This window comes from Saimiri boliviensis, chromosome 5 (assembly GCF_048565385.1).
Source record: "Saimiri boliviensis isolate mSaiBol1 chromosome 5, mSaiBol1.pri, whole genome shotgun sequence".
Taxonomy (NCBI): domain Eukaryota; kingdom Metazoa; phylum Chordata; class Mammalia; order Primates; family Cebidae; genus Saimiri; species Saimiri boliviensis.
Genome location: NC_133453.1, coordinates 90,584,732 through 90,599,866, shown reverse-complemented (window position 1 = coordinate 90,599,866; position 15,135 = coordinate 90,584,732). Strand labels below are relative to the sequence as shown.

The window sequence follows — 15,135 nt, the reverse complement described above, 5'->3', positions numbered from 1 at the left end:
TGAGAGTGTACAAATGACTGCAGTCACACAGAGATACTTTGACCAATTTGAAGAACAGTAGGCTAAAAATTGAACATGTCAAAGAATGAAGAAGATGGGAAGAGTGGTCCGTAAGGAGGAGGAGAATGAGGGGAAGTAGATAGAGTCTCAGGAGTCAAAGACGGATAAAGTGATCAAACGAGGTCCAGGAAGAAAAGAACTGAAAATAATCTCCATTAGATGGGACAATTTGAAGGTCACTGGTTACCTCAGTGAGAACAATTTCCAGTAGAGTGATGTACACATAAAGTGGCCATGGGTTGAGGATTAAGTAAGAATAAGGAAATGGAGAGAGGAGATGTAGCTCATTTACTCCTTTCTACCCATAATGTGAAAATTTTCTAAAAAATAACAAAGAAAGATTTTTTTAATTGACAAAGATTTGACTGCTTTTGTAGACTGAGGGGAAGAAGAAAAGAGGAAAAGGCTGAAAAGGAAGGTGGCATTTGGAACAATATAGCTAAGAGGTTGGCTTTTACCTGGACTCAAATCCTGTTTCTACCACTTCATAGCTGTGTGTTCACAATCTCCCTGAGCCTAAATCCTTCATTTCTAAAATGGGCGTAACCCTACTTTAGGATTGTTATGATACAGATAATATAGAGAGAGCCTCAGCACAGTACTTGGCACATGGTATTTCGTAAATAGCTATTTTTATTATAAAGATACAGGTGAAAGAAACAAAACTGTCTGTTATTTTTCCCAGTTGAAACATTCTACCACCATATTAGATGTTTAGAATTTTATGTAGTCATTTTAATCCTCAGTGTCCTCAAACTGTACAACAAATAAATATCTTTAAACATATGTTCTAATTATATCCTAGTAGTAACATACTTATTTAACACATTACTTAGGGCAATTTTGTACTTAAAAGCAGAAATAGCTTTATTAAAGAAAAATTCCATAGCTTTTATATATGTTATGATTTTCATTTAAGTGAGGAACAAATCTTCTGTCTCCATATATATCTTTGGAAACCTGAATTTTTGTGAAGCTGGCCAACAATAAAGTGATTAAATAAGTCACACTGTGACTTTGAAACCAAGGAATGATACTTACCTTGAATGCAGATGTAGAACGAATGCAGATGTAGAAAATGTAACATTCTCTACATCTGCATTCATTCTCCATAGATTCAGTTTCAGAGTGTAGAATTCAGAGATTCGGTTTCAGTTTTAGGTCTCACTCAAATTTGTTACATACTATATGAAGTGAGTCACTTAAACTCTAACCGGACAATGTAGAACAACTTGCAACTTCTCATGTCCCTTCTGTTTCTTGTACCATTCATAGATGTGTACCTGGCTTTTAAAAAAATTAGTGAAGATAAGGATAATGTGTGACAGTATAGGCAATGAAGTTGAGAAGTGGCAATTATCTCCATTAATAATTAGAAATGTGATTATATGAACATCTATTACTTAATCAAGTAGGTTTTAGAGTGTCCATTAGTAAAAATGTTTATTATTAAATGTCAGTAGGGAATAGAAAATCGTAGAAAAAACTCCGCAGGGGGGCCCTGTGGACTGGAAGACTGAATTTTGACTGATTGCTCACTTCTTGAATTTGTGGAGTTTTTTTCTTCCTCTTGTAAGTTCATTCTGACCTGACCAGTTAGCATAAAAACTGATCTGCAGATTTGACATCTGGGAGTGTCTCTCTTTACCTCTCGAATCTCATGTTGTGTACAAATAGTTTCATGCCCCACATCTATGTATTTATTTTCTCTTCTAAAAGTAGTCATTTCTCCCTCTATTAACTATTAAGATATGTTAAAGGTGAAATATACTAATTTAGCTTGAATTAATGCAAGGTGTTTACAAATATTTGAAATATCTTGAAGAATGAGATGATAAAATTCATGAAATTGGTTTTTTCAACAAATAATGTTGAGTTGTTTTTGTGCTTGAGTGATAATTGTTATTGCAGTTTTTCATGGTTAGGTAAAAACTTTTTCCTATGACTCTTTATCTGTTACTTTTGAAAACTCTAGTCAAATACTCATTTTCTTCATTACAAAATTAGAATTGATTTCACCAATTATTCCTAAAAGTTATGAAGTATCACATATGAACAGTTGTCATAATACCGATTCCATCAAATTGTTGTAAAGATTAAATGAGATACTATATATAGAGTTTTAATACAATTCTTAGCACAGAGACTTTTAGTAAATAACAGGGTTTTTTTGTTTTTTTTGTTTTTTTGTTTTACTAAGATTAAAGTCAAGAGAACCAATGTTCACTGGAGGTTTTTCATTAAAACATTGTAACTTCATTTTAAATATTTAGAACTTTGTATAGTCAATTTTAAACTCATAAGATCTTATCAAAATTTATAATAAATAAACGTCTTTCAAAACTTATGTTAATACATCAAACTTATGTTTATACAAAAGAAATAGTAGGCTGGGCGCGGTGGCTCACGCCTGTTATCCCAGCACTTTGGGAGGCCAAGGCGGGTGAATCACAAGGTCAAGAGATCGAGACTTTTCTGGCCAACATAGTGAAACCTTGTCTTTACTAAAAATATAAAAATTAGCTAGGCATGGTAGCACCTGTAGTCCCAGCTATTCGAAAGGCTGAGGCGGGAGAATCGCTTGAACCTGGGAGATGGAGGTTGCAGTAAGCTGAGATCATGCCACCATACTCCAGCCTGGTGACAAAGTGAGACTCTGTCTAAAAAAAAAAGAAAAGAAATAGTAAGGATAAATTTATTTAACACATTACACATAGTGTGATATTGTGGGGCAATGTGGCAGTGATAATAGTCAGAATCCTTGCCAAGCAGCCTGCAAAAGGGGCCCCAGCCCAGCCTCAGCAATCCCTAGGTACCCTTGTAGAGGGCTTCCAGGACCTTGCTTAGCAGACACCTCATTAGGAAAACAACTGAACTGACTCCATGAGATGATCAGGGCCCCTTGAAACTGGAATGGTTAGGTAAGTGGAAGACAGTAGATACATAATAAAAACACTTCTTATATACCAGTTAAAAGGAATGAATAGATTATACAAACTAGTTGGTATTTAAAACAGTTGTAAGGAGAAAAAAGACAAGTATATATAACACCTTTTGTGTGTGTGTTTCAAAAAAACACATAAAACAATACTAGGTGCTGTTCATGGATAAATTACATAAAGTGTAAAAGCAGACTAAAAGTTGAGGTGGTAAGGTGAGAGAAAATGAGACCAGGATGGATAACAAATGGGAATTCCAGCTTTCTTTTTTTTTTTTTCTTTTCTTTTTTAAATATAAAAGACTTAAAGGAAGTATGTAATTTATTAACATTTCATTCCAGGAGGGGAATATGTTAGGTTTATTTTATCGTATGTACTTCTCTGCATTTTAAAATTTCTAAAAATAAATGACAAAAATATAAAAGCTAAAGACTAACTTACACAGCCAGCAAAAGGTAGGAGAAAAGTGGTTGATGCCATATTACGTTTATAATTTGGTTAAAACTAATACACTCATTTTTCCCTTCAGTTAAACTGAACTAAGTACATATTTTTTTGAAACAGGACCATCTGAGCCAGCTTTGGACAAATATTTTTATTTAGCAAATACATAGAGTATCTATGGTATGTCTAGCACTCTAGTACTCAGGGGTGGCAAACTTGGAGTTCTCAAAGTGTAGACAGAAACTCAGTGTATACATTGTCCAGTCATGGTGTGTGAGGATCAAACCTAGTGAAAGCTATGGTATACTGAACTAAACTTTAAAAGTGTTTCAAAACACTATGCTAACCAAACTGAATACGACAGTAGGTCAAATTCTTCCACGACTGCAAATTTCCAGTCTCCGTGGTTGATGCTGAGATAGGACTTAACTCATGGAAACCCATGCTAACCACCTGTAATGAAAACGTTACCTCCAGCAGCTTTCCTAGTAATTGTCATGACAGGATGAATGAAAGAATCACCTTAGTACTTTGGGGGGGGGGGGGGAGGGAGGGGTGGTAATTATTTATTTGCATAAAGAAGGAAAAACAAGTTAACAGGATGGGCAAAGTGTACATAACCACAGAGGTGTGTGGCATGAATTTACCTGATTTTAGTTCAATAGCTTCATAGATAATAAGCTTCAAAAATGGTACCACGTGTGTAATTCAGGCCAAATATGTGTAATGGAATGCTAAGTGGAGAGAAAAGGACAGAGAAGTGATAGGCACCCTGAGGCCGTCACTCTTTCTCTGTTCAAATAGTTACATCATTTTGGTTTTTGGGAAAATGTGCTGGGGGCCAGGCTCGGAGCCTCAGGTGCGTCAGGGTTAAGCTGTTTCCCACCAGGAACGTGCACCGGCATTTCAGCCTTCACTTGCTCTAGAGCCAGGACGCTGCAGAGAGGGCAGAGGGAGCTCCCTAGTGGCCAGAGCCTGCAGCTCAGCGCCCCCCGCCCCGCCCCGCCCCGCCCTGCCTCTAGTCACTCACAGCCAGGCTGCCTGAGAAACAGGCGCTGCAGGGCCGGCTGAAATCAGGGAGCCTGAGCGGCGTCGCTGGGAGAGGGAACCCGTGGCCCAACTTTCTTCTCAAATCACCAGATTGTGGAAGAAGCACGTGGAAGAGAAAAAAGTCCACCTCCCCGCCCCCCAGTCTGTTCAACTTTTTTTAGTAGTTCTGTGACTTTAATCATTAGCATTCAGTGGTCAGAATCCCAGAGTGATGTTTGGTCGTCTGAATTTTCCAAACGCGATTATAAATTGGCTTTCTCTGGTGGACCTGGTTCTTTTGTTTTCTGATTAGGAAATTAATTTGAGATTTTGTTTCTTTAATTTTTTAATCTGGTGTGTTGTTTTCATTAATTCCAGAAGTGGAAAGCTAAATAACCATTTAGAAGCTGCTATTCATGAGGCCATGAGTGAACTGGACAAAATGTCGGGGACTGTAAGTTAATTTATTTTTCCATTATACTGTGTTTCTTTGAAAATAAATTGTGTTGCGCGTTTTGGTAAAGTCTCTTGAATATTGTCAAACAACTCACGTAGCAATACTAAATTAATAGCCTGGAAAAAGAAGACAAATAACAGAAAAGATTCAAAGTCGCTTAAGAAAAAAATAACCTGCCAGCATTAACTATGTCTTTCTTCCTGAGATAAGTAACTTTTGTTTTGCCACATAACATTTTTTTAATATTTTATATTTTGAGCAGCAAAATATGAAAGTTCAAACCACAGCTTTCTGCATTTGACTCTGTGAATGGCTGTGGCCATTACTATTGCCTGTATATTTAGTAATGCAAATTTCTCTCTGTCCATTGAACCTAAAAGTGAAATTAAACAGTGGGGTCCAGATCAAGAGTATATAGACCTCTCATATCCCATTTTTATTGAACTGTGCATATAATAGCATTGATTGTGAGAAGCTTGATTGTTATCCTCCAGTTCACACATTGACTGATAGAAATGCTTAAAATATAATTTTGGTAATCTCCAAAAAATGTAAATTATCTAAGGCTATTTAGCATGAGAAATAATTTGTTTTCCTTGACCTTATGTTACAGGGTTTTCTGAATCCCAGCAAACCATCCAGTGGCAATTGGATGATGGAATTAGTATGGATTTTAGAGATTTTGTAATCCAACCAACCCATCATTTCACAGATGGGTGAATTGAAGCCCTGAGACATTAAATTTCCTGATAAAATTATAAGAAAGATCTAGATTGGGGATTATAAACTCGAATGTTTTCTAGGGCCAGGCAAATAATATCACTAAAGTGGGCCAGGTATGGGAAAACAGCAGTTGGGATGGATGAGAAATGCCAGTGAAGATGCATGGGTTGGGGCAAACTACCAGTCTAGAGGCTCAGCACAGTAAAGGCCATTACCCACTTGAATCTGGTGATGTTTGAGGAAGGGGTTGCTCCACACCAGGGCACAGATTCTTTCTGTATCTAGTGTCCACCTCTCTTAGGTCCTCAGAGTGCTCCATTATATCCTTTGCATTTTTCCTAGAAGGTAAAAGAAGAAAGTGTGCTAAGAACACTGCTAGCATAGGTTTTATGAGCCAGGCCTAGAAGCTCATTCTGTTCACTTTCCGCTGACCTGACCTAATCACAAGGCCTTCTTAACAAGTAGAATAGGAAATAGAGCAGGTGTCCCCAAACTGCGGCCCCCTGAGGCCATTTATCCGGGCCCCCGCCGCACTTCAGGAAGGGGCACCTCTTTCATTGGTGGTCAGTGAGAGGAGCACAGTATGTGGCGGCCCTCCAACGGTCTGAGGGACAGTGAACTGGCCCCCTGTGTAAAAAGTTTGGGGACCCCTGAAATACAGCATAGAATGTGCCTGCCCAGGAAAAAGAGAAAATGAGTTTGGCCATCGTGTCTCTAGTCTAGACTCTGCCTCAGGACATTTGGTCCTTGTGGAAATCAGGTAGTTGAGAGTAATAATGATTGGGGCAACCTGAGGGGCATGCGCTCTCTCCAGAAGGCATTCCTTCCATTCCTTCCAGCAGATCTTAGACGTGGGAAATTGTGCTCATGTTGCAGGTTCTTCCCATTTTTCATATGAAACTAGAAATCTAGAGGTAAAATTTCTTATTTATATGTGTTGACACTGTTTTTAAAAATATTAAAGTGCCATATGGCTAAACAAAATACCATTTCAGGCCACATTTGGTCCACAGATTACTAGTTTGCCGTCTCAGTTATTAAAAGTTTCTTTCCTCAGTTATAAAAAGTTTTGACTCTTTACTACAGACTAGTGGTTTTTAAAAAATGTGTATGGAGAAGATTAGGAGGAATACGCAAATTGAGAAACCCACAACATTATTTAAATTTTTTAAATATTATTTTTTAAAGCATTTTGCATTTGCATCTGGATAGCATTGCCCTTTGCTGTAGTCTGAACATTATTTTTAAGCATGTAATTGAACCAACTTGTCGTGGCTTTTGAGAACTGATTGTACTCATCTCTGCCTAACTCTTAAGTTCCGTGACATAAGGTTGGGAGCTTGAAATTGACCAGGGTAAAAGTTTTACGCCACAGAAACTGGCAAAATGCTACAATGGACTTGTGTCCAAATGCTGATTAAGCATTTTCTACACCATTGCCTTGGGTTCATCCCTCTTCTCCTGGGTCTTGGACCTTGCTCCCTTCCACCAATAGCTACAAGACAATTTGATCACTCCCTCCTCCAAATTATACCTGCTGTCTAATGCTGCTCAGCCACTGCTCAATCTGATGAACAGCACTAAATATTGCTAGTTCCTGCATTAGTATGTAAAGAGAGGTGAGTTGTGTTAACTGCTCCTCCCAGACTGCCAACAGATGATAGATGGAATTTATCAGATCTGCCCAAAGATGATAGTGGAATTCTCTTTTCCATTTTGATTCTTCTCATAAACAAACATCCTTGGGCTGAGCTATGTGTGCATGTTCTTATAATTTGTGACCCTTCCTAGTCGTTGTGAAGTAAGTAAGGTGACAAAGTGAGAAAAAATAGAAGCATGTTTGGTGTGTAATTATCCACTCTTCCAGGCTGTAGTGAAATTGGTCATCTAGGGTCTCTGACAGGGAAGGCTTTATTTTTGTTTTAAATGGACAATGGGGGTAGCAACTGCAATTGCATTTCCCATACTTGATTTTGTCCGGTTCTTCCTTTGTTTTCCACTGTCTATTGGCGCCCCCAGAGTGTTGCACTGCTTATCAGTTTCTAGTATTCTGCATTCTCTGTAGTGACTGTGGGCACACTGACATCTGGGGTCTTGGTAAACATTTTGAGTGCCTGAGGATATCAGTAATTGAAAGTGAAAGCCAGAGTCTATTCTCTGCCCTGTTTCTTTGTCAGAAATTGTATGGTGTTTGTGATTTCATCCTCTGTTGTTGTTGTTTTTTTCTACCTTTTTATTTCCAGGTACACCAAATCCCACAGGGTGACAGACAAATGAGACCCCCCAAACCCAAGAGGAGGAAGATCTCCAGATAACAGAGACTACTCCACTAATGAGCAGTGTTTATTAAAGGAACATGCACAAATGTATCTGTATATAGGTATTGATATAGCCACTGTTATATCAATATTTAGATTATGGCAGATAGCTACCACCACCACAGGGTGCTAAAGAAACAGTGATAGAAAGTTTTTTTGATCAGGAAGGATAATGAATGCTGGAAAAACCAATCAAAATCTCTGTGTGATGAGAGTGATAAATGGTCAAGAGATTACTGAGAAACTCTTTTTCTATAATACTAAATTGTGATTCCAAGAAATAGTCCAAATGTTTCTGAAGAATTTTCAATGTTGTATATAGAAAATACAGAATTTCATGGTGATATCAGAAATGTAAATATTGTACAATATTGTCATGTACAAGCGTACCTAATGCACACTTTATCTTTTATTGTACAAAGAAATAGTGTACAAAATTCTTTGGTTTCTATGGAGTACACCTACCAGAGACTACCAGTGTAAAGTGATAAATAAAAATACAACCTAAATGCTTTTCTATGATAATGTAAAAGATGCTGTTTTTGTATTTAACAGCAGAGAAAAGGCATGATGATGTAATATCTGAATTATGACATACACTGCACACCACTGAGTGTCCATTTATATTGTCTGTTTGGAATGAACCTTGCCTGGAAGCACTGGACTCAATTTTGGGTGTCTAGGAAATTGCAGCCTTGCAGATTTCTAAAGGGATGAGAGCTCACAGGTCTAAATTAAGAATTCAGAAACTGCAACCATTTGTTGCATATTTTTTTTACCTAAGTTTTAAAATAGAATAGGTTTTATAAAAAAAATCTTAGATGGAATATTTTGCTCAGCCATTTCTGTAGTTAGCATTTGATAGCCACCTGTTAAAGCAGATAGCTTACGCTGACGGCACCACTGCTGGTGCTCAGAGTTGAGGGGTTTTTTTGCAAATGATATCTGACAAGATAAAACTTTCTACTTCCATACATGGAGGCAAAAGCCCCACTTTGCAACATTATCAGAGGTAAGGTTGATTATGATTCATTTTTTTTGTAGTGGCGAAAATAAATATGAATCATCAAAGCAAGTTTCATATCCATTCGTCAGTATTACTTAATCCAGAAGTTAATTAAGGTGGCTTACAAAATTATTAGCAATGGCAATTTTTTATCAGTATTGTGTAACATATCAGATTTATTTTATTTAAAGAATTATTTATACCATTAACAGATTCTTATATATATTAATGTGGCTAAAATGTGCAGGTTAAATCTATTAACCAAATTATTTATATTATATTAAGTAAGAAAAAATGTGAAACAAATGTAGAGAGAAAATAGTACATTACCAGTATACAAACCTGAAACTGTGAGCCATTGTAAAGTACAAGGTAATTAATAAGAAATGTAGCACAACATAATTTTCCGTCTTCTTCTCACAATTTTTGTGGTGGTGGTATAACCCTATCTTCCAGGCAGTTAAGCAAAGTTTAGGCTCCCAGCCTGACTTCAAATGATAGATTGTCAAAAGAAGGGATCTATTATCCCTTTATTCTTGGAACCACCAGTCTCTGCCCCAAACCCTTAAGCCCCTAGAGAGCACTGCCTTGTCCTCTAGCCTAGGGCTCATGCAACAGTCTCCCACTCAGGCTGCTGGGAGGTTCTCCAGTAGCAGGCCTAGCACCTCAAACTGCCCACCACCTCTCCTACTGCTCCTTTCCCACCCACCCCCCAAACTCCTCAGTCCCGTCATGTAGCAGAGTTCCAGTAACTCAGGAAAATGGAGACCAAGGTCATTCCTTGAGTTGGCTTCTTGGGGCCACAGCACAGAGCATGCCACCTGGGCTCACTTTTGATAGCAACAGCTCTTAGTTATTCCCCTAGGTCTCCTGTGTCTCTCTGTCCCTCTGTTCCTACTCTCACCTCTACACCCAAGCCTAATGGAATGCAACTGGCTATCCTGGGCTTCATGACCTCAAAGTAGGAACCCTTCCTTCAGGGGGTAGGTTCATTTCGTCTGTCTTGTAATGGTGGAATTGCCTGCCCGGTTCCTTCATACAGTCACATGAAGTAATCGTTTGTGTAGTTTATTTGACACATTTTTATAAGTTAAAAGTTGATGTGGCTGGTATGTTTAAACCATTAATGTCTTTTTTTTTTTTTTTTTTTTTTGCACCAATCTGTTTTTCTGTGTTTTTTTTCCTACCCATTTGTGTTTATTCACAGACAGACATACATGTGTGTTTGTATGCTGGGTGTGTCTGAATGTGTGTATGTGTTGATATGTAGAGTTTTTAGCCTTTGCTTTTCTGTCTTCAGGCTGAGTTTGTGCTGACCAAGCCTTCTTTTTGGTATTTTGAGCTAATTCAGTTTGTGCTTCCCTCCCACTGTATACTTTACATCAGTAGAACATGTAAAGTATGTTTGTGCCCATGATTTCACTGGTTGCTATGGCTTTGATATGGGTGCTAGGTGTAATAGTTTCAGTCCACATGGATTTTTTTTTTTTCCTCTCTCTCTCTTATAGTGATATGATTTCGTGTAAGCAGTTAATGTAAATATTGTTACCATTACAGGTCATGAAGTGCTATAACATTTTTTTAAATGTTGCACCTACTTTACAATTAAAAAATTGGTCACTCACACTTCAATTTTGCCCATAGAGCCATTTATTTCTCTTTATATTGAAGCCAATTCATTTTTTTAAATGAAGGCTAGCCCTTCTATGTTAGCAAAATTTTTATTCCCTAAAATAAACTTTTTAAAGAAACAAATCCAAGAATGGAAACAGATGAAAAATTTTTTCTTCTTTGAAGAACATAATAGTCCCTGCTGGAAAAGGAAATCTAATTTTGTTTTGTGTCCCTTAACAGGCCTAGGAAGCACAAGGAGAATAAACTAAACCTCTAAGAAGGTTTTAAAAATTATTTCAAATGAGTGAAAATTAACTGAGCAGCTTTTGTGTGATTTGTCTTGTTTGTAGCATTCAAAGCAAACAAAGGTTTTTATTTATTTAAAGGAACATTTGTACTTTTTAGTGCCATTATGAATGAAAATGCTTTAAGAATATTCATCCCTTGTGATATCATGGGCCACTTTTAGTCTTTTATTTGGACCCTGACTTTGAGTTTTTGCTATGTCTGTTGTTTAAGTAAACACAGCCTTCTTATTTGAACACAACAGTGCAGAATTGCAGGAGAAGAGGGCAGTTGTTTCACTTTCTGTAAGTTTTATGAAGATTCTTATATCCTATGAGGTGACTCATTTCTCATTTTAGACCATGATAGCACATTGTTGTTAACTTTGGTAATCTTCCATGCAGATTGCCTTATTCCCTCATAAGTCACAAGCATACATGCATTAAGATTTTAAAATCTAAGATGCTTAAGATGTTGGTGGCATTGCTGTTTCTGAAAAGAAAGTCAAAGCACTAGGCCTTGCTGAAAATCTGATATGTCGTTTACTTTGCCCATTTATGCCCAAATGGTATAATGCAAGACTCAAGACTTTTCAATGTAGTATATCAAATGAGTTGTGCATTGATTCATTTGGGGGACATGAACAAAAATTATCAACCAGCCAGAACTGTAATATTGAATTCGTTTATCTTTTTCTTTTATTCACTCTATCACATTTGCATTAGCCAAAGAGATAAGAACATTAGTAATTCATATGTGTAAACAACCCAGAAATGAATATTAAATCAGTGAGCCAAAAAGCAATAAACAACTCAAGCATGGGAAATCCTGCTAACAGTGGGGAGTCTGATATAGAAAAAATATATAAAAAGCATTATCTTCAAAAATGAAAGATTAATTTGTATCTACTGTAAATATGTATTACCAGCCTTATCTGCATTTATACACACTGTGTGTGTACCTCAGTGACCTTTTATAAACCAGAAAAATGGTTGATTTAATAATTTGTTATGTAAATACAAAGTTGTCTATAAATTGGAAAATTTGATGCCAGATGGCTTCATAATATACAAATGTGTTTTGTAACATCATGCCTTTATGGATTAAGTATAAATACACTGGATTGTCTACGTAGAAGTGTAGCAGTTTACATTTCACCTGCATTTCAAGTGGATATTTTTGTCCAAATGGTTATACTAATAGCAAAAGAAAACGACTTGAACATTTTCAATATGAAAAACAAATACTGTTTTGATTTCACCAAAATTCCTTTCTACACCCAGTAATCTGTTCAGTTCCATGCCGAATGCTTTGAATTATGAGATTTCCATAGGAGATTCTTTGATCCATGACAGGAATCTACTAGGAAAACTCTCCAACTGAATTATTCTTTTTGAGAGACAAGCTATGCATCTTTTGTTCTAATATCAGGCAGGGGAAGAGCCCCGCCTTTTATTGCTTTTTAACTTATTCTTGACTTTGTTTCCACGTGTCTTAAAAAGCACCACACAGATGAATAGGGTCTAGTTTCTGTGAGCAAAGGTGGCTGCAGAGTGTCACCTCAACCTTGGGCTGTTGACTTGGGCAACTGAGGCTTCTCAGCTTTGGTACTATTGACGTTTGGGGCCAGGTCATTTTTTGTTGTGGAGCCTGGCCCTTGTATCACTGGATATTCGACAGCATCCATGGCCTCTACTCACTAGATGCCAGTAGCACCTCCTCCTAAGTTGTGACAATCAAAAATTACTCCAAACATTACTCCCAGGGTGAGAGGTAGAGGTGGAGTGGGGCAGGGAGGGCAAAAGGAGATTGGAAAACCACTTTGCCTTAGTGGAATCAGTTAGGCCTATGTCTATGTGAAATATGGGCATATTTGCATGCAGTAATCAACAGAAACCTGATTCCTAGAAGCAGCCAAACTCTATGCAAATGAGTGCTTCTCAGTCCTTGGATAAAGGAGTAAATATATTAATGTCAGATTTACTTTGAACACATTTGATACTTTGGATCCTAAGACCCAGATGCTCATGTTTTGAGAATGCTCAAGCAGTAGTTTAGTAGAGATACCTAAATACTCATGGCTCAGAGTTTGCAAGAAAACTGATAGCTCTCTTTGCATAATACAAGGAGCTTCAGGTGACGGAAGGCTTCCAGAAGATAGTGTACCTGCCTCCATTTGGCTGAAATGAGGAACTGGGTTAAGGTGAGCACATTATATATATTTTTTAACAGCTTTCTAGCAGCCTAGTTCAGGTGTCCGTTGTTGTGCAATCGTTTTGCAAGTTCTGACAGAAGCAGTTCCATAGAGCTTGGTGGTATCATGGATATATTTATTCATTGAATACATTATTACTGAGTGCCAGTGTATGTGCACACAGTCTGTGCATAGCCGTGGTGATACAATGGCGAATAAGACAAGCTCATTCTTTGCCCTCACAGAGCTAACAAAGGAGACGGCCAAACAAACATGTAAGTACAAGAAAGGATGATAAGGGTTAGGGGAGCACGTGGCAGGGCTGCTGACTTCACTTCATGGGGGGTGGGGGCTTGAACAAGGAGCTGAGACAGATGAATAGAAAATAGGCAAAGGAAGAATGTGCGGCTTTGGGGAGGGTGGAGGAGAGCATGTTGGAGGCAAAGAGAATGGCACATGCAAAGACTTGGAGGTCAGAAGCAGGAGAGAAGAATGGCTGCAGAGTCACAGACGGCTGGGCAAGTCTTCTCAAGATTTTGCACTTAACATGGCAATAATGGGGAATTATTGTAAGTTTTTAAGGAGGGGATGATAGGATCAGGTTTGTGTTTGAGAAATATTTATTCTGGCTGCAGCATTAAGAACGGGCAATTGGAAAGGGCCTAAGATTGAAAAGCACACAATACATCTCTCTCATTTCAGTACGGCATTGCAAAAAGCATGTGCTTCCTCAACAATTCAAATAACAATTCAGACCCACCATCGTTCTTCATGTTACATTTGTTGGGCAATTTCCTTCTCCGTCTTGAGGTCAATGTAAATATATATATGTAAATTCATGTTGCTAGTCATGAAGAAATGCTCTCCAGTACACTTACACTTACTGCCAACATTATTCCTTATTTCTTCTACACAAATGGGAAAGCAACAGTGTTCCTACTTTGGTGATTAAAGGTCGGAAATCATTTGAAATCCTGGGGCATTTTGCTAACATGGTATAGGAAGGAAGGCCCGCCAAGCAGAGCGCACAGGTAAGTCCAGGTCAGGTATGGGCCTTTGGTGTCCTCCATGCCTCCCCCAGGACATGGGAAGCTGCAATGAAGCACTCAGGATGCCAGAGGTACCAGGTGAGCCCTGAGGATTATGAAAGCACAGGAAATCAGGACCACAGGCGGTCAGCGCCCAGAACAGGGCCATCTGGCTACCAGGATCTCTGCCTCACAGCAGGGGAGACCACACGGCCTTTCATCATCCACCCCAGCCTGTGATTACGCGCATGCTTTTCAGAGTATCCCCAGCTGCCCTTAGTCGCCTCCTACACTCAGTGAACAGTGAATTTGAGGGCTTTTTAAGGTTAATTACGTATTTTTAAAAAACAAACAGAGGCAAAGCAATAACAGACACCCAATCCTATGATTCCGAGGCCAGCCAATAGCCCCTTCCTCTAGCACGGGGCTCTGTATTCAGGAAATGAACCCTCAGCCTGGAGCAGCCCATTGGAACAGTTACAGACTGGGTCCCGAAGGCCCAATCTAGATACATTCAAAGCTAGACTGTGCCACTAGCTAGTTGTTTGACTTTGGGCAAGTTACTTAATCTGTCTGTACTTAGCTTTCAACAAAAGGGGGCTGATAATAGCACTTCCCTCATGGGATTAATTAAGGATTGAATGAGATAATGGAGATAAAGCTCTTCATGCCTGGCACATGGCAGGCACTCAGGGACCATTTATTATTAAACTGCAGCATGAAAGTTTCAGGTTAGCAAAGTGGAAAGGTGTCAAACATAAGGAGAAGATCTGTCTAGAGTGGCTGTATCCTCCTGGGACAACTTTTTTTTTTTTTTTTTTTAAGACAGGGTCTCACTCTGTCACCCAGACTAGAGTGCAGTGGCACATTATCAGCTTACTGCAAACTCTGCCTCCCAGTCTCAAGCAATTCTCCTGCCTCAACCTCCCCAGTAGCTGGCATTATAGGGGTGGGCCACCATGCCAGGCTATTTTTTTTTTTAGTCTTGCTCTGTCACCCAGGCTGGAGTGCAGTGGCACCATCTCAGCTCACTGCAAC

The 15,135-nt window shown here is 38.5% G+C and overlaps 1 protein-coding gene across 12 annotated transcripts in view; it reads left to right on the top strand.

Moving 5' to 3' along the window:
- Positions 1 to 14,917, top strand: part of MBD5 (methyl-CpG binding domain protein 5) — a 478,342-nt gene extending 463,425 nt beyond the window's left edge. For all 12 annotated transcript variants that reach the window (XM_074399716.1, XM_074399715.1, XM_074399722.1 and 9 more), the window contains 2 exons: positions 4,851 to 4,926; positions 7,896 to 14,917. In XM_074399716.1, coding sequence (XP_074255817.1) covers positions 4,851 to 4,926; positions 7,896 to 7,967 — 148 coding nt within the window. In that variant the 3' untranslated portion in view covers positions 7,968 to 14,917. The remainder of the gene's footprint in view (positions 1 to 4,850; positions 4,927 to 7,895) is intronic.
- Positions 14,918 to 15,135: the final 218 nt, after the last annotated feature.